Below are 19,519 nucleotides of genomic sequence, written 5' to 3'. Positions count from 1 at the left end.
TCGGGGCTATTGAGAGGCGGGGATGCGGACTGTGTGCTACCCCGCCTGGACGGTAATCCATCCAGGCATGGCTCTGTGGGGCCACTGTGATGTAAATGTTTTATCCACGTTGTTCATCTCTTTTCTAAGAACATTTTAAGGTATAATATCAAAAATGAAGTAGGTACACATCTCCAATGGACCACAAAATAGGGATTGAACTTCCACCATTAAAAAGTTCTTGGGAGCGGGAGAAGTTCCGATTAAGCTTATATTTGTGTTTTCACTTCATCTACGTCTACATGAAATTATTAATACGCCGGATGGTAAAAAAACGTTACAGTGTCCCTTAGAAAGGCTTCAACGGTGGGTGTCATTATCACTGTAGCTTCCTTTGGTGTGGTCCACTGGAGGCGTGGATCTACCTCATTTTTAAGATTATAACTTTAAACGGTCTGATAGAAGCGATGAACGGCGTGGATAAAATACTTACATCGCAGTGGCCCCACAGAGCCCTGCCCGGACGGTAATCCGTCCGGCGTAGGACGCAATCCGCGTCCTCATTCTGTCTAGTAGTCTATCAGGACTCTTGGTCATCATGAGTTAGGTAGAATAATCTATATCACGTCCATAGATATTCCAGTGATAATTCACAATCACTTTACAAATGGTGGTGAGTCTGGTGACTCTTTAACACTTGACATTGGATATTTGTACAGCAATCTATACCATCCAAATGTGGATGGAGCTGTATCTTTTAATTACTTAAAGAAAATGATTGAAAATTTGACCATAGGATTTGGCCAATGAAAATTTGATCACTCACTATTCTACTTCTAACCATCCATTTGATAGACATCAGTTGGATGGTTAGAATTGTTAGATCGGTGCAATTTTGGAAACATGCTCCATCCATGGTGTGCCCTACTGTTTGGATGGTCTGGATAGCAATATACATGAGTGCCACATGTAAGGATAATGAGTCACCACCATTTAAAAAAAATGATGCTTAAGTATCATTCTCCTTGAGAATCACATAGTTCTTTAAAGATGGTAACATGCTTCGGTGCTCCTGTCGGTGGTCTTTCGAATCCTACGGTGGATAGAAAATAGCCCAAAATCTTCCAAATTGGATGATCCTGGCTACCACGAGATTTTCAGTTAGATGCCTGAAAAAAATAAAGGTTAGATTCCATAGCTGTTGTATTTTAATTCTTAAATATCTACCTCTAGGCCACAAATCGAATGGTTAAGAATTAAGATAATCTTGTTGAGGAGAAAATAATGCAATTGTGGCCCTCGTGATGAGTAGATGGGGCTGGTTTTTGCAAAAGGTGATCCTTATGGTGGGGCCAACCTATTGGACGGGTTGGATGTTGCACATGCATGATATATTAAAAGTTATTTGCTTGGTGGACCATTTACTCTAGGAGATGGTGATCATAGACTTTTCATCTAAGCTGTCGTACCATCGATGAAGATCTAGGGCCGGTCAGTTATTTTCATTGGCCAGTCGAAACGGGTTGGTCAGCATTCATGCTCAATGAACCATGGATAACAGCTGTAGTTGTGTGGGCCACTGTAGTTTTGTGTGTGTGTGTGTGTGTATATATATATATATATATATGCATGGGAAAAGGTACTATGCGGTCGAGCTCATGGGAACTTCCCATGAGGTCGAGCTGTGTGGGCCTCACCGTGATGCTTGTGGAAAATCTACCCCATCAGTCAGATGCACCATTCCATGGTGGGCCTAGGTTTCAAAAATCAAGTCAATCCATGACTTGTGTGGGCCACACCACATACAGAAGTTGAGAGGGGCTACCCTCCATTAAAAATTTATAATCATTTTTTGGGCCCACTGAGATGTGTTCTGCAAATCCATCCCATCCATTATGTGTGTCCCACTTGGATGAGGGTTAAGACCAAGTTTCAGACGCATCCAAATTTCAGGTTGGCCCTACCAAGTACTTTTATATGTTTTAGGCATGTCTTCACATGCTTTTAGATGGTATGGCCCACCTGAGTTCCGTATACGGATGATTTTTGGATATCCTATAATTTAAAGGGGACCCATCAAATGCACGGTATTGATGGTTGACAAGCATCACGGTGGGGCCCACACAGCTCGACCTCATGGGAAGTTCCCATGAGCACGACCGCATAGTACCTTTTCCATATATATATATATATATATATATATATATATATATATATATATATATTATATTATATTATATTATATTATATTATGATGGGTTTATGAAAATGAAGGGACGTCCCAAAGTTAGGGACGCCTGGACGCGGATTGTGACGTTGCGTCCTACCCCGGCCCGTCTCTAGCCACGAACGGACAGTTCTGTGGGCGGGCCCACTTTGATTTATCTGTTTACCTACGCCGTCTGTCTCTTCTCGCAGGTCATTTTAATGTATTTACACGAAAAAGAGGCAGATCCAACGCTCACGTGGAGCACAGGGACATCTGTGTGGTCTAGGTCACAGTCAATCCACTTCCCGCCGTGAAAGCCACGCCTCTCCAGTCTCCTGAATCTTTACGAGGAAACACCATTTGGTGTATGATGGAGTACTGTGATTTATGCACCAGTACTAAGAAAATTGTAACTTGTATTGGTCGTGTTTACGCGCATATATATATTTATAGAGAGAGAGAGAGCCAATTAATCTTTTTGCCCATGGGTGAAGGAGAGAATGGCCTTTGAATTTTTATCCTTAAATGAAAATTTTAAAATAGATAAAGATATTTAAAAGATTATTAAAAATTCAAAAGCATATAAATCAATAGCTTGTATTTCTTTGTAATAACAAATGGCTAGGATTTTACTAGCTTCTCCTTACTCTTTCCTATGCACGAATATCATGCCGCCACGTCTTGTATATGGTTTTTAATTTTACTCCAGATACTTTTATCCCTTTTTCTCTCAGCGGACTATTCATGTGTGAAAACTAAAAAGCTCTTAGTAACATGAGTTTTGGCAACTTCTCACACGCATGGTGACATGTTAGAAAGTATTTATTATCATTAAATGTTTTGAAATTGTCACACATGCGGTGGGAAATATCCAAGAACCTGATGGATTGATCCAAGCTATTGATTTGATGGGCCCCACTTTTGGATAAGAAATTCCTTGAAAATTACCCAAATTCTAAGATCACGACTTCCATTTTTGGAGTTAGGCTCATGTGACTTGTCTGAGCCTAGGGGTGTACACTAACCGAGCTAGCTTGGTTAGCTCGCTCGACTCAACTCAAAAAAGCTCGATTCAACTCGGTTTGTGACATTGCGTCCTATGCCGGCCCGTCTCTAGCCACGAACGGGCCCACTTTGATTTATTTGTTTATCTACGCTGTCCGTCCCTTCTCGCAGATCATTTTAAGGTATTTACAAAATAAGTGAGGTAGATCCAATGCTTAAGTGGACCATACATCCCCAGGCACAGGGACATCTACGTGGTCTGGGTTACAGTCAATCCACTTCCTGCAGTGAAAGCCCCGCCCCTCCAGTCTCCTGATTCTTTACGAGGAAACACCATTTAGTGTATGATGGAGTACTATAATTTATACTCCAGCACTTAAAAAATTGTAACTTGTACTGGTCGTGTTTACGCATCTAATTAATACACACACACTAAGAGCCAATTAATCTTTTTGCCCATGGGAGAAGGAGATAATGGCCTTCGAATTTTTATCCTTAAATGAAAATTTTAAAAAAGATAAAGATATTTAAAAGATTATTAAAAATTCAAAAGCGTATAAATCAATAGCTTGTATTTCTTTGTAATAACAAATGGCTAGGATTTTACCATCTTCTCCTTGCTGTTTCCTATGCACGAATATCACGCCACCACGTCTTGTATATGGTTTTTAATTTTACTCCAGATTCTTTTATCTCTTTTTCTATCCGCCCATGTGTTGAGCTATACATGTGCGAAAACTAAAAAGCTCTTAGTAACATGAGTTTTGGCAACTTCCTACACGCATGGTGACGTGTAAGAAAGTATTTATTATTATCAAATGTTCTAAAATTGTCACACATGCGACGGGAAATCTGCAAGAACCTGATGGACTGATCCAAGCTGTTGATTTGATGGGCCCCACTTTGGATAAGAAATTCCTTGAAAATTACCCAAATTCTAAGATCACGACTTCCATTTTTGGAGTCAGGCTCATGTGACTTGTCTGAGCCTAGGGGTGTACACTAACCAAGCTAGCTCAGTTAGCTAGCTCGATTCAACTTGAAGAAGCTCAATTCAACTTGGTTTGAAGTTGAGTTCAAGCCGAGTCGGGTTGATTTTTTGAGCTTGAAAATGAGTTTGAGCCAAGTTCGAGCTGCCCCAGCTTGACTCAACTTGGATTGAACCCAGCTTGAATCGAAGTTTGATAACTCGGTTACTTTGATATTTGTGTTGCTCACCAAGTGCTGATGAAATGACTCAACGGAATGTGGTTGGTGGCAAGGAAGGTATGTATATGAAACAAATACTTTTTTTTTTTTCTTGATTTTTATGTTGCTTAAAAGGAGTTGGATAAAAACCTATAAAACCATTGCAACTATTTTACATAGAATGAGACTTTGAAAGTACAGTTTAGGTGTTTTTGAAAATGCTCCATAGGGGATCTTGGCTCGAACAAGCCCGACAACAGTTGTCGATCGAATCAAGCTGAGCCGAGTTCGAGCTTAGGTCAACTAGTGGCCAAGGCCATCTTGACTCGATTCAACTTGATGTACACCCCTACGTGAGCCAATTCAATCTAACGATTCCACTTCAATACATGCCCCTTTTCAACATCTTATCAAGTGGGCACCTGATGAATGAATGTAGTTATGGATTTCGATTGATGTGTATGTTGTATATAGATTCCGTCCATCAGTTTTGCCCTTTCATTTTAGCGCAGGACCCAAAAATGAAACACATTTAAATCTCAGGTGGACCACACCGCAGGAAGGTGGTGATTGATTCCTATCATTAAGAACTTATTGTGGGCCTCAAAAGTTTTGGGTGAAGCTGATATTTGTGTTTTGCCTTTATCCAGGTATGTATAATCTTATCAACAGGTGAGATTGCAATAAACATCACGGTGGGCCTTAGGAAGGTTTCAATGGTGGATGCCATTATTTGCCTGTTTCCTGTGGTGTGGTCCGCTTGAGTTTTGAATATGCTTCAATTTCGGGATTATTCACTAAAATAGAGTGGAAAAACGGATGGACGGTGTGGATATACAACACATACATGAAGGTGGGCCCCACACGGTCATGGCATCATGGAGGGTGCTTTTGTCGGCCTCACCGAATCCGCGTACAAGTCGATGTGCTGATTTTTCGCTAATTGATCTGCATGGAGAACTCTGCTAAGCGACTCACGCGTGTGCAATAAAGCTCATGTTCATGCCATATAAGTGCCAGAATGGTACATAGGTTCGAAATCCAATCCATCCAACATGTTGGTCTGATCTTGTACACGTTTTTCCCAAAAAAAAATCTGGTCCACTCAACATCTGGGCTCCAATATTGGAAATATATGGTGGCCTATCTGACTTGTGGATTAATCGGGTTCTTGGATTAGGGCATCAATTAAAAAATTACAGTTCTGATTAATGGATTGGATCTCCAATTTATCATGCCATGCTGTCATATGAGTTGCATGAACATGACTTTATTGCAGGCGAGTGCTTACTAAGCCCTTTGAAGGACAACGTTTCAGATGAGTTGGATTACATGCGTGCCTAACGTGTTGGCATTAGTCAGGGCAGAACGAATATTCAAAACATTAAATAATGAGAAAATAGTTGAATTTTTAATGAAATTTTAAAGACAGTTAAAAAGAAGACATCTATACATTGCATAACGCCTTAAGCTATATATAATATGATTGAACTAATATAAACATATTGAAATTAAATATATAACATTTAAAGTGTATATAATAATCATTTCATCGAATATTTTTAAATGCTTTAAAACTAGTTTTAATTGATAGTTAATTAAAGGGAGATTTCAAAAAATATTAATATTTGAATTATTATTTTTATTAAAATTTAATTAAAAATTATTTTTATTTTTAAAAAATTGACAAGAACTTAGCAAATCAATATATCACCCCTCGTACTTGTTTAATTTCGTGCCGGGAATGCAACATTTTAAGTTATGGAGAGAAATTACAAAAAATAAAAATCAAACCACTTACACTTTAAAATTAAAAATATAGTGTATGTGATTGTTATTTCATTAAATACTTTTAAATATTTTAAAATTAATCTCAATTGATATCTACTTGAAAGCAAATTTCAAAAAAACATGAAAAACATAAAGAACGAATTAATATTGAAATTAAAACTTAGGCTATGCTTTTTTCATACAAAATATAAATAACTAATGAATTTGTAACATGTAATTTTAATAAAAAAATGTTTAAAATTTAAAAATGCTCATGGGATTGAATATATAAAATATATTACACTGCTTATGTATTTCGTATCGCACTATGGAATTTACCATACATCGTGTGATATATTGTCCAATATACTTATTATTGAAACATTGGGCAGGCTTCATCTCTAAAAACTGCATAAATGTGGAGCTGTCACGTGCAATTAGCTGTACATGAATATATGAGGTATGTATATCATCCAATCCATCCATTAAGGTATTCCTGCTATGAAAACAGAATGGCCCAAAACTCACTGTGAAAAATATCATCATGTGGACCACACGGTAGATAGCCATGGATCACCACCCAATAACCTCCCCTCTCACTAGATAGCCTTTTGGGGCAACCTAACATTATGGGCAACCCTATTAGACCGATTGGATGCCATACATACCGATTCAAGAACCCAATTAGTGGACCAGACCCGATCCCAAATCCGGATTCAATCCATTGTACACGTGGCACGAATGCAATCGTATCCGGAAGATGGGCCCGCTCTAGACGAAGCATATAGCCCAAAAGCAGGATGAATCTGGGATCTTAACCGTCCAATTAAGCAGTGACAAGCGTTTTTTACTGTAGATTTTTGTGTCCTTATTTGGACGGTTATGATCATCGAATCAGCGAGATTGTTTGTGTACACTCTATCCATAATGCCACGTGTACGGCGTGCGTGGTAAGTGGCAATAACTAACAATCCGGTGAGTGAGAATGTGAGATCCGGCTAGCTGGATACCTGCGCAGGAACACGGAAATTGACAAGAAATTCGCAAAAGTAGAAACTGAAGTGTTGCTTTGCGGAAATTGTTTTAATGTAGTATATTTATGCTACATCCAGACCGTTCATCAGCTTGGTCCATCGTCAATAAACCTTTATAGAATTTCAGTAAATTCAATACGGTATACACATCGTGTGGGCCACACATGTATGTCACAAAGGGGATGATACATGAAATAACAAAGCATTGGTGGAAATTCTTCAGTTTTCAAGCCCTTAAATATTCAGAGAGGATCACATATGATGGATGGCCAGGACCCATTCCAATCGGCTCGTGTACCGAGAATCGCCTTAAGCATCCCCTCGCACGAATGTCTTATAATTTGTCGATAAATATTACTATCCGCCGGATAAAAGAGATATGCTCCAGGTGCGCAGAGCACTATAGGTAATAGTGCTTCCAGTTGTATTATTTCATTTGGACAGCACAATCAATTGATCTGAACTGTCCATTAATTCCAGAAAATATTTCATGTTCCACAATGAAAAAAATTGCACTGATCTGATGGTCAAATAGATCCTGTCTAACGAATTAGTTTATGCAACATTCTTTTTCCAACCAATGGATGGGACGGTTAGGATTCCCTTAAAAATATGCACTTTATAATCATAAGTAATCTATGATGTTCAATAACAAATAGATGGACCAAATTGTTGATTTGACCTATTTTTATATAAACGATCTTGACCGTTCAAATTAAAGGCCATCGATCAAATGATATTATTTTCAGGTAGTTTTAATGTCAGTATCATAGACCATGATCTATCTGGTAGACATAATGAACAGTCCAGATCAATGGTTTGGACGTTGTAATTGTCCAGTGCAACTAGGAGCACTAGAATTTATAGTGCGCCGAGAGCATTGGAGCATTTTTCAGCGTGAAAATCGTTTAGCCTGTCGCGAGTGAGGATCTAACGTGTGTCGCTTCCCACAGGGGTCCTAATGATGATTGGTATAATGATCTCAACCGTCCACGTTCTAGAATATATTCTATAAAGGATACATAAAGGAAATTGCACTGAATGGATGATCTTTACCACGGATATCTGCAGATGAATAAAGAACAAAAGGAAGAAAATTTTGATGGATCAGATTCAAATCTAAAATTCAAAAGTATTAATTAATAAATAAAAGTAATTATCATAAAATATATTTTTAATAGCTGTAGATAGAACATAAACGGTTCCGATCATCATAAAATATCAGCATGTTGGCCCCAGTGGGCGACGACTTTTGATGGGTTCTGAGTCGCGACAGATGCAAAGAGAACACTCTAAAGAAAGCCCACCACTAATAAAGAGTCCCGGTGGATCTCTGCTTTACGAAATTTCCGACGCCCCCGCGGACTGCTGACGTGTACGGCTGAGATTCAAAATCACCGATCTCTACTCTCCTTCTCAGATATAAATTTGACTATCCCTTCCTTCCTCGTCTGTCTCTTTGTTTTTCTTCCGGTGTTATCATCCTCCTTTCGAGCTCGATCGGCTGCCATTCCTAGCTACGCTTTCATCTAACGAAACGGGATTCCACGTCTTGAAACACCTATTATCCGATCCTCGACATCAAATCCTCCAGAACGATCCCGATCTTGTTTAAATCCGCGATCTCTTACCACCAGATCGCCTCTAAGATCTCTCAGATCGACTAAGAAAACCCTACTTTAACAGCGTTCATCAGATCTTGCTGAAGCCAGCTTTTTTTAACTGTCAGATCCCCTATACAATTGCTCAGATCTGAGAGGAAAACCACTTTAACGGCTGAGATCTGATATTCTGAAGATCCCTGCCATAGATCGCTTGATTCTGTAGCATTTCTACCCATAAATCGCGGCCGTCGAACTTATGCGCATCGCTGGATCGAATCGCTGCTTCTTGAACCCTACTGAGGAGAAAACCCTAGCTCGAATGGCAAAAGACGGACCTGCCCCCCTCGACATTGAAGAGGGAGAGATCTCCGAAGGCTCGGTCGAGGAGATCTCCGCTGAGGATTTTAAGCAGGAATCTACGATTGTCCAAGAAATCTCCGAAGAGGATTTTAAACAGGAATCTAGGGTTTCGAAACCGAGGGCAGATTCTAGGGCTTGGTATAATTATCCAAGTAATTATCCTCAATCAGGCCTTTACAATCTTGCCTGGATGAGCGCTGTGCAGAACAAGCCTTTGAATGAGATCCTGACGAGGGGCTTTGGACCCGGTGAGGTGAGATCGATGAGATCGGCACCGTCAAATCTGGTACCAAATTCAGAGAAGGAGCCCCTTAGCGTGGTGATTGATGTCACTGGCGATGATGAGGACATGGGAGAGAAGGAGGAAGGGGAATTGGAGGAGGGAGAGATTGATTTGGAATCGGATGTTGAGGTTAAGAAATTGGAAGAAGGAAATCCACCTCATAATTCTAATATAAGTAATAATTCTGAGAAGGAATTGATAGAGATGGAATTCTTGAAGCGTATTAACTCAATTTCGGAAGATTTAAAGACTGTAACTACGAAAGAAGCAGAGAAGTAAGTTTCCGGTCGATGATTTTTGGATCTTGGATTTTAAAACCGTACTAAAAGCAAATCAATGGCAGTTTGATTCGAACAGAGTACTATTTCCTTCAATGACGATGAAAAATTCACTAAATTGGTTTGATGTGATTAATAGGATTGATTTTGTTGGTTGATTTTGTTGTAGCTCTTTTCATGGTGCATGTTCCCAAATTCGGACCATCTTGGAAAGCTTGCAGTTAATCATTTCCGAGAACCATATTCCAGCGTTAGATGCTGTTGTTGGACAGACATTTACTAGAATTCAAGCTGTTCATTCAGTAAGATGAAATTTCTACTTCACTCCCAAAAGGGTATCTTTGAAAATTTGATTTGTCTTTCTTCGATTTCAGAAATCTTATGTGGGTTTTGTTTAAGGTGTTTCACTCAGCAAGCTTGAAGCAACAGGAACAGTATAAGGAAGATTTATCAAGGTTTTTCCCCGAGCTTGTTGTATTGTTATTGAATTTCTGCTGCCATGTGTTTTGAATACTTATCTTTCTTCCTCTTTTTTTTTTTTTTTGGTGTTTTTATTATAGGTTGTTTGTGCTGATAAAGAAACAAGATCCTGCTCTTTTTCTGCCTGAGCAGATAAGAGAGGTCTGATTTTTGTTTTATTTGATACTGTTATGTTGAGAGGGTGTGTTGTTGATGTGATAGACTGAATTAGTTGTTTTCCATCCTGACAGATAGAGTCCATGATGCAGTCCCTGGTTTTGGATTCTGGGCCTTCGGGTACTGTTGATAAAGAGAAAGAGATTCATACCTTGAATGATGGTAATTTGAATGGTCCAGGTATTTTATCAGAAAATTCTGGTGATGATGGTTTGACTTCATCAAAAAAACTTCCTTTGGAGCCGATATCAGTTATTTCAATCAGTGGCAGTAATGCAAAAAATGGTCCAGATGCTATGAAACCTGAACTGCCCTTCAGCTCTAGAGGTAGAGTAGATTTTGGTCTCTTGATCAATCCTCATGTAGACTATGATGAAGGTAGCCTTCCTTCACCCACCCGTGAAAACCCACCGCCATTGCCTAAACAGAAACCGCAAGGTGTTGTAGATGTAATGACCCGTTCAACAACTGCCAGGCAAGAGGAAACTGAAGATGGTGCATTGCATCCCTATGTGACAGATGCCCTGAAAGCTGTTTCCAGCTATCAACAGAAATTTGGCCGGACATCTTTTCTGAGTAACCGGCTCCCTAGCCCAACTCCTTCAGAAGAATGTGACAATGATGATGGTGATTCTCATGGCGAAGTCTCTAGTTCATCTGCTGTTGGTAATTCTAGAACTGCAAGTTCATCCATACCATTTCAGGTCCCGGTATCTACTAGTGCCCTTATGAGTGGCTTGAGTGGACAAGGACTGGTTCCTGTCAAAACAGTTACTCAGCTGGGTAGTTCTTCTGCAGCTGGAAATGCTAGAACTGTCAATCCATCTATTCCAGTCCAACCCCTTGTATCTACTGGTGCCCATATCAATGGCTCGAGTGGACAAGGACCAGTTCCTGGTAGAACAGTTGCTCAGTTGGGTCCTGTATCGGAACCCATTTTAAAAGCTCCAATAAAGAGTCGAGATCCTAGGCTTAGGTATGCGAACTCAGATGCGAGTGCTTTTGATCTTAACAGACGGCCACTCTTTATTGAGAATAATGCACCTAGAAATGAACTTCTTGGAGGGGTGATAAGTTCAAGGAAGCATAAGGTTGTTGAAGAGTCTGCGCCTGATGGTCAAACCTTAAAAAGGCAAAGAAATGGTTTAACAGAATCTGGAGTTCCTAGAGATGTGGGGATGGCATCTGGAAGGGGAGGCAGGTTGGAGGAGAGCAGTATCCTTGGTACTCAGCCTAGCAATAAGGAACGATTGACAGACAATATGGAACTTGATGTAAGAAAATCAGAAAATGGAGAAGTTTCTAACAAACAACAACATACTAATGCTAATTTCAATGGAACAAATGTTGGAAGCCAGCAGCTGTCAGTGACAAGTACTGGTCCTGCTGTTTCTTTGCCTCCTTTGTTGAAGGACATTAATGTGAACCCTGCGATGCTTATGCATCTGATTAAGATGGAAAAAGAGAGATTAGCAGCGGAGGCTCGGCAAAAGTCCACTGATTTGGGTCAGCCTGCCATGCAAACTTCAAGCTCAAACCTATTACCTGGGTCGGTTTCATCAGGAAATGCTACTTGTTTGAAGCCCTCAGAAGCTGATCAAAGACATGCAGGGAAACCTCACAATCCGTCCCAAACAGCTTCAATGGTAAGCTTTACTACATGGTTTATTGAAGTGTTTGCTCTGGAGTGTTGGGTCTTTTCTGAGTTTAACAATAATTGCATGAAGTTGATTCTGTTTTCTCGCGTTTTATTTTGTTTATTTTCTCCTGGGTGTAACTTAGGATTCTCTGCTGTGGTGTTGCTGCTAAATCTAGAAAATGGAATTTTAGAATCTCTGATGCATTTATCTTCTCCTGGGTGCAACTTAGGTTTCGCTTATTTTATCTGCATGCATCTAATGTTTTGCGCATTAAAAAAAAAAAAAAAAAACACTACCCCATATGCACATCCGTGGAATGGTTGATGTGCTTGGGTATCTTTTTATCGATTTTGAGTGCGAGAGATTTATGTTCATTTTTTTTTATTAGAAAAAAGGTTCGTTTTGTGATTTGGCTGGTGAAATGATCCTGCATATTATTTTTAAATATCCTCAATAAACATGTTCTTTCTATCAATTCATGCATATAGTATCAGGTCCAGAATTTTTGCTGTCTCAAGGAGGATATTCTTTGTGGCATGACGTTAAGGAAATTTTCTTTGGAGTCCCACTTACTGGGTTATTTCTTTTTTTCCTTAACCATTATTAACTTTATTTGTAAAGGACGTGGTAGTTAGGGCACTAGAGATTCGATGCTTGTAATTTTCAATTCTCAAATATTCAAAGCTTATTGGACTTTGCAATTTCCTTTTGTTCTCATTTTGTAGTTAGGCTCATGATCATTTAACTTACCCATATAATTCTCAGAGTGAAGGGGGAAAAGTCCGCATGAAACCTCGTGATCCTCGCCGTATTCTCCACAACAACATGGTTCATAAGAATGAGAGCTTGGGATCTGATCAGTCCAAAACAAATGGACCTCTTCCATCAAACATTCAGGGTAGAGAGGACAATTTAACAGTACGGGAGCAAGGCGAGCATGCAGTCATGAGCTCACTTTCATCTGCTTCCCTGCCTGACATTGCGCCGCAGTTCACCAATAAGCTCAAGAATATTGCTGCTATTTTGTCTAACTCCCAAATGACGAATAGTAGTCCATCCCCAATAGTTTCTCGGGTCGATGCCCAACCAATGCCGAGCAAGATAGACAAGGTGGATGTCAGGGTTCCCATGGATCCGAATCATCAGCAAAGTGCCACTGGTTTGATCGAAGAGAGCTCGATGGCCTCGTCCCAACCATCGAACCCATGGGGTGATGTTGAACATCTATTCGAAGGGTATGACGACCATCAGAGAGCTGCTCTCCAAAAAGAGAGGGCGAGAAGGATAGCCGAACAGAACACAATGTTTGCTGCGGGGAAGCTCTGCCTTGTCTTGGATCTGGACCACACACTCCTTAATTCCGCCAAGGTATATCGTCTTTTGAGATCTGTTGTATGAAAGAGGGCATGCCTACAAAATACTACAGTCATGTCTTTAATTTGTCTTTCTACTACCTCTTTAGTTTGTTGAAGTTGATGCGGTGCATGAAGAGATACTGAGAAAGAAGGAAGAGCAAGATCGTGAAAAGCAACAGAGGCATCTGTTCCGATTTCCCCATATGGGAATGTGGACCAAATTGAGGCCAGGAATTTGGAACTTTCTTGAGAAGGTATGTTTTCAGGCAGTGCTTGTGTTGTTGGTTATATTAAGTGCTGGTATTCTCTCAGTATTTTTGAAGGCCTTGGTGCTTTCCATGGCTGTTCTAGGCTAGTAAGCTTTATGAGCTGCATCTTTACACAATGGGGAACAAGTTCTATGCCACGGAGATGGCGAAGGTGCTGGACCCCACAGGGGCTCTGTTTGCAGGACGGGTTCTCTCAAGGGGAGATGATGGTGATCCATTTGATGGGGATGAGAGGGTGCCCAAGAGCAAGGATTTAGATGGGGTTTTGGGTATGGAATCAGCTGTGGTGATCATAGATGATTCTGTAAGAGTCTGGCCGCATAACAAACTAAACTTGATCGTCGTGGAGAGGTACCTTAATCTAACATCTTTGAGGATTAATGTGATGCATGATAGAGAGATGATACTTTTTTCTTGACCCAGCAATGGTACAGGTGGGACCCACCTTCCGGCAACCTTTGCCATTTATTGTGTGGGCCCGCATGGGGTGGCCATGTCTTATGTCTGCTGTCAGCTGATCCCAGCCATCCAATTGAAATGGCCAGCTGCAGCCATGACTCCACAATTAGATGGGGTAACATTGGACAGGGTCTTCTTGATGAGGGAAGTTTTTGGGGTATCTTCCATCCACCGTGTGGCCCGCCATTTTATCATTTGAATCATATTTCCAGAAGATGGTGCCTGCATGTACAGTTTGCTTGGCTGGACGAAGGCTCAATCAATCATCTTATATTTCCTTGGCAGTGTCTTCTTCCCTGTTAGACATCTCTTTTCTATCTAATATCTTTTTCCTTGAAAAATCTATTACAGATATACTTACTTTCCCTGTAGTAGACGCCAATTCGGACTTCTGGGCCCTTCGCTGCTCGAAATTGATCACGATGAGAGGCCGGAAGATGGGACACTTGCGTCCTCCTTGGCGGTGTGTTTCTCTTGCTTGATGTAGGATGCTCTAAGATTTATCGTTCAACACACAAACAGACACACACATGTGCATGCACGCACATGCAAGCAAGCAATGCTTGAAGAACATTTGCTTGAAGTGGATTGAGAATCCTTTTTACTGCACATATGAAGTGTGGGAAACATGTCCAAAATCCCAGCCACTCATCAGGAGGTCCCCACCATGCACTTGTCCTGGTGCAAAAATGAGGCTGGCCAGTTGTCAGGTGTGTCACATGATAAACATGTACAATCAAAATACATCAAACAACCTTTCTGCATTAAATGTGCACGAGTGGTCCACCAAATTGGGCATACTGGTCTGATTTTTTTTTCCTGGCCATGAGATATTCACTGCAGCTCCTGCCTGATGAATTCCTGAATGGTGCTAAATATCGTATGCTCCTCGTGCTTGTGATATTGGTTTCTTTTCCCTTGATACACAGGTCATTGAGAGAATCCACTCAAACTTCTTCTCCCACCGGTCCTTAAATGAGGTGGATGTCAGAAATATCCTTGCTTCCGAACAGCGGAAGATTCTAGCCGGTTGCAGAATAGTCTTCAGTCGGGTTTTCCCAGTGGGAGAAGCTAACCCTCATCTACACCCACTGTGGCAGACGGCCGAGCAATTCGGTGCTGTCTGCACTACCCAGATCGACGATCAGGTCACTCATGTAGTTGCTAATTCTCTCGGAACCGATAAGGTATTTGCACCTCCCCTTTGCAGGAGAGAAATCCATTATGTAATCTAAAGATGTCTGTCTTCGGAGCCACCAAGCAAATAGGTCACCCATACATGATATGGCAGTTCTATGGCACAATACCTGCCAATGCGACAAACTAGTGCTTGTGGGCCATTCATCAGGTAGGCCAGACTGAACATGACTGGGTGCCCACATTTGTACGTTGAATACATGGCCCACTCGACGAGCAGGCCAGCCTGCTGTTTGGGCCACGTTCATGATGTGGTCCCTGCATGATGAATGGCACAAGGCTCGTCCATTCATATGCAAAGGACTCCCTCCGTCTCTTCCGGGCAGACTACCCATGCTTTGATTCTAACCCTTGTTTTGTATCTTGTACAGGTGAATTGGGCTTTGTCCACAGGAAGATTCGTTGTTCATCCTGGCTGGTGAGAAATGTTTTCTTCTTCCATGTTTGGCTTTGCATAGTTTGCTATTCATGCATATGAATCAGTCTCTCTTTTTTATTAGGGTGGAAGCATCGGCTCTTTTGTATCGGCGGGCCAACGAGCGGGACTTTGCTGTTAAAATATAAATCCGAACCTCAGGGGCCACCAGGAAACCACTTGGTCCCACGGTAACTAGCCCCAATCATCCAAAACAGCCTGGGTGGGTGTCGGGTCAGAAGAGTGAGCAACCGTGTCTGCCCGATGTAGTTTTGATCATACCCTGCTCCATTGGTTTGACTGCTGTTTTTCCATTGCCAGTCATTCCCAACCTATCCCAGCAATTTTCTGAATTTCGACGAGTTGAAATCCTGCCTCGGTTTGACACTTACCCCCAAAACTACTCGGAGTGAATCTAAAACGAAATTGAGAAATGCTGAAGGGTGATTTTGGAGGAAGAGGGATTTAAGAGGTGGTTATCAAGCTTGTGACAATCTGTCCCATGTGTGTGAGATTTGGGGCCAGTCGCACCATGTCCCCGCCTTGGACCAGGGAACGTGCAGGTATATGTGAGGCATGGACTCTCGCCCTCCGCTGCTTTGTTGGGTTTTCTTCTACAGGTGTGGCCTACGGCCGAAGTTTTCCCAGCAGGCGTGACCTGATAAATGGCCCGGATCTCCCACACAAATGCTAAGCTGGCATTTGCAATGGACTACCTCTTGGATCTCTGGTCCATATCCTCTTTGTGCATCTCAACCAAATTTGCAAGCCAGAGGGTTTTGAGGGAGTTGTAATTTGGGAAGGAGATGGTCCTGAGCGGAGGGGGGGAATCTTGTGTTGAAGTCTCTCTCTACTACGAAAGAAGGCCTTAAAAAATATTAAAAGTTAAAACGAAAGTGTTTATACAGCATTTGCATAGAATGGGTAAAATATCAAACACCCCTAAAATAGTGTAAAAGCTGAAATGGGCTTGCAAGGAAGAGTAAAAGGGCAGATGAGAGATGGGATGGAATTCTCCAATCCAAAAGCATAAATCTCGAACGGGGTATTAAATGAAATTGTATTTTGAGGTTGCATTAATTAATTTAATCATACGGGATTGGGCAATTATTAAAGCTTGGCAACAGGACACGTGTAGATGCCGTGGCCCAAGTAACTGGTTCGTCCACTCAAGTATGTGATATGCACCGCTCGCTCTACTGCTGGGAAAGTCGGCCTATGTATTTTGTTGTTCATGCCATGGTCTGATGGGTCCCTTGTCTGATTCTTAAAGGATGTTTCTGATTGTAAGATTGCAATCCACGGCTTGATGTGGGCTCCGCCAATCGATAGGTTAGGATTGGTTTTGTTTAGGGGTGTGGATTTAATGTCGACGTTGAGGCCCGTCAGATCAATGGTATGGATCTTTCTGGGCCGTACGGTGCGTATCTACGACTCGAGGCACAAAAAGATAGTTTTGTACATGTCAACTGCTAAACTGTCCGTTACGCGTGGAACGTTGACAATATGCTTGTGGAACCGGTTCTTCCTTCGCATCTATGGCGTGCAAGAGGAACCAAATAGACTAAAATTTTCCATTAGTGCATGGTCACGGCAGGTCTCCCTGTTGTATGGTCTGGATCTTGCTTATGCATTGAATCCATGCTTTCACTGAAAACCAGAAATTGGATGTCCTGGACGCGGATTGGTTACTACCACTACCTGACCCGAGAGGCAGGGGATCAGTGGGATCACTATGATGGATGGGTTTCATCCACACCGTCCATCCATTTTACCAGGTAATTTTAGGATATAAGCTCAAAAATGAGGCAGATCAAGTGGACACAAGAAGGTTTCAACGGTGGGTGTCATTGTCATCACTGTCTGGTCCACTTGAGGCTTGGATCTGCCTCATTTTGAGCTAATATCCTAAAATTACCTGGGAAAATGGATGGACGGTGTGAATGAAACCCATACATCACGGTGGCCCCTCAGAGCTCCTGTCTGTGTCGAGCTTGGGACAGGCAGGGGTAGTATCAAATCCACGTCCGGATGATCCGGTCTCTCGTGGCCAAATGTAGGGCCGATCCGAATGTTCTGCTCTCTCGCGGAAACGGATTGGCTACAACCCCTGCCACCAGCCAACGGCTGGTGGTCGGTGATCTGTGGGCCCCACCATGATGTATATGTTTCGTCGATGCCGTCCATCTAATTTTATGGATCATTTTATGGTATGAGACCAAAACTGAGGGATATACCAATATCAAGTGTACCATATTACAGGAAACAGTGGTGAATGGACTTCGACCATTAAAAACTTTTTGGGGCCATAAAAGTTTTGGATCAAGCTGGTCTTTGTTTTTTCTCTTCATCTGGGTTTGTATGACCTAATCAACATGTTGGATGTCAAATAGACAGTACAGTGGGCCTTAGGAGGATTTTAATGGTGGATATCCCATCACTATTGTTTTCCTGTGGTGTGGTCCACCTGAGATTTATATTCCTATAATTTTTGGGATCAAGCCCAAAAATGATCTGTAAAAATATATGAACGGAATGGATGAAGCAAATACATCATGGTGGGCCCCACAGAGCACCGACCACTAGCCACAGGGCTGGTGGCAGGGGGAGTAGCCATTCCGTTCCCCTCTCTAGCGGCCAAAAGTAGAGCCGTTGGTGGGTTGCCGTCAGTGTCGTTGGCAAGACTGGGTACACATTCAAAAAGTCCAGTTTAGATCACGCCTTCCGCAACGAAAGCGGCTACTGGGAATGGTTATTTTGGTCTTTTCATATCAATATTCAATTCAAGTCCATATGACCTCTTCCACCAGCCGAAAGTCTCTGCCTAGGGTCTTCCGGATTACTACTTCTGACCGAGGGATTCTTTCTTCCGGTTCAGTTCCTTTACCAACTCTGGCTGGAGCTGTGCTGCTGAGGTCAGGTTGTTTTGGGCTCCGTAAAACGGTGGGCCCTACAAATTTAGTTTGCATGAATCCTACGCAAGGTTTGGTCATGTCTGACACGACGTTTTGATATTTTAAATTGCATTTATTTCTCGGGGGAAATTTGGATCTTAAGCTGCTTATTCCACGTGTAATTTACATTAGTTTCTACTTATTAAGATTCCACAAACAACTTATAAAAAGTAGAAAAACTAAAATAATTTTAAAAAAAAATTAACTGAAGCTCATATTTTTGTTTTCCCTTCATCCATGTCTATGCAGCCTTATGAACCGGTCGTGGGCCATGGTTGAAACATTCATGGGGCCATAGAAGCTTTGGATCAAGTTATTTTTTTTAAAATTATTATTATTATTATTATTATTTCATTCACCCTCGTGGTAAGGACTTTTTAAGCATTTGGGCCACTTTACGAATGATTTGGATTACATATAAACATCTCAATGGTGCATATAAAGGTTTGAATAGTAGGAAATTCCTTTCTACCGTTTTTAGTCGTGTAGCCAGCTTGAGTAGTCTGTTAAATTTTTTGTCTCATGTCTTAACATGATCTTTGAAAATGGATGGATGTGATGAATTTCCCACAAACATCACGGTGGTCCAAATATAGCTTATGTGGTAAGAACTTCCTATAAAAGGCTTTTGCTCGGTACCTCAATGTGATGTGATGTGACGCTGTTAGCTAGCAGGACCTAGCTAGGTATGGATGGTCTTATGGGGCCCACTATGATGTATGCATTTTACCCATGCTATCCATCCATTTTGAAAGATCAATTTAGGTCAAGAGCCCAAAAATGAACCATATCAAAGGCTCAAGTGGACCACACCATAGAAAGTAGTGAGATTGAAAACCTATTATCGAAAACTTCTTTGGGACTTAAAAAAAAAAAAAAAAAAC

General features: G+C 41.3%; 1 protein-coding gene across 1 annotated transcript; it reads left to right on the top strand.

The window, feature by feature from the left end:
- Positions 1 to 8,553: 8,553 nt before the first annotated feature.
- Positions 8,554 to 16,591, top strand: LOC131239348 (RNA polymerase II C-terminal domain phosphatase-like 3). The gene is made up of 12 exons (XM_058237016.1): positions 8,554 to 9,707; positions 9,880 to 10,012; positions 10,110 to 10,165; positions 10,271 to 10,331; positions 10,421 to 11,992; positions 12,752 to 13,354; positions 13,449 to 13,595; positions 13,693 to 13,961; positions 14,421 to 14,532; positions 14,999 to 15,256; positions 15,638 to 15,684; positions 15,767 to 16,591. The coding sequence occupies exons 1-12, from the start codon at positions 9,046 to 9,048 to the stop codon at positions 15,828 to 15,830; spliced, it is 3,984 nt and encodes a 1,327-aa protein (XP_058092999.1). The 5' UTR covers positions 8,554 to 9,045; the 3' UTR covers positions 15,831 to 16,591.
- The last annotated feature ends 2,928 nt before the right edge of the window (positions 16,592 to 19,519 follow it).

This window comes from Magnolia sinica, chromosome 3 (assembly GCF_029962835.1).
Source record: "Magnolia sinica isolate HGM2019 chromosome 3, MsV1, whole genome shotgun sequence".
Classification (NCBI taxonomy): Eukaryota; Viridiplantae; Streptophyta; class Magnoliopsida; order Magnoliales; family Magnoliaceae; genus Magnolia; species Magnolia sinica.
Note: the sequence above shows the minus strand (reverse complement) of the source record. Positions and strands in the feature narration are given on the sequence as shown.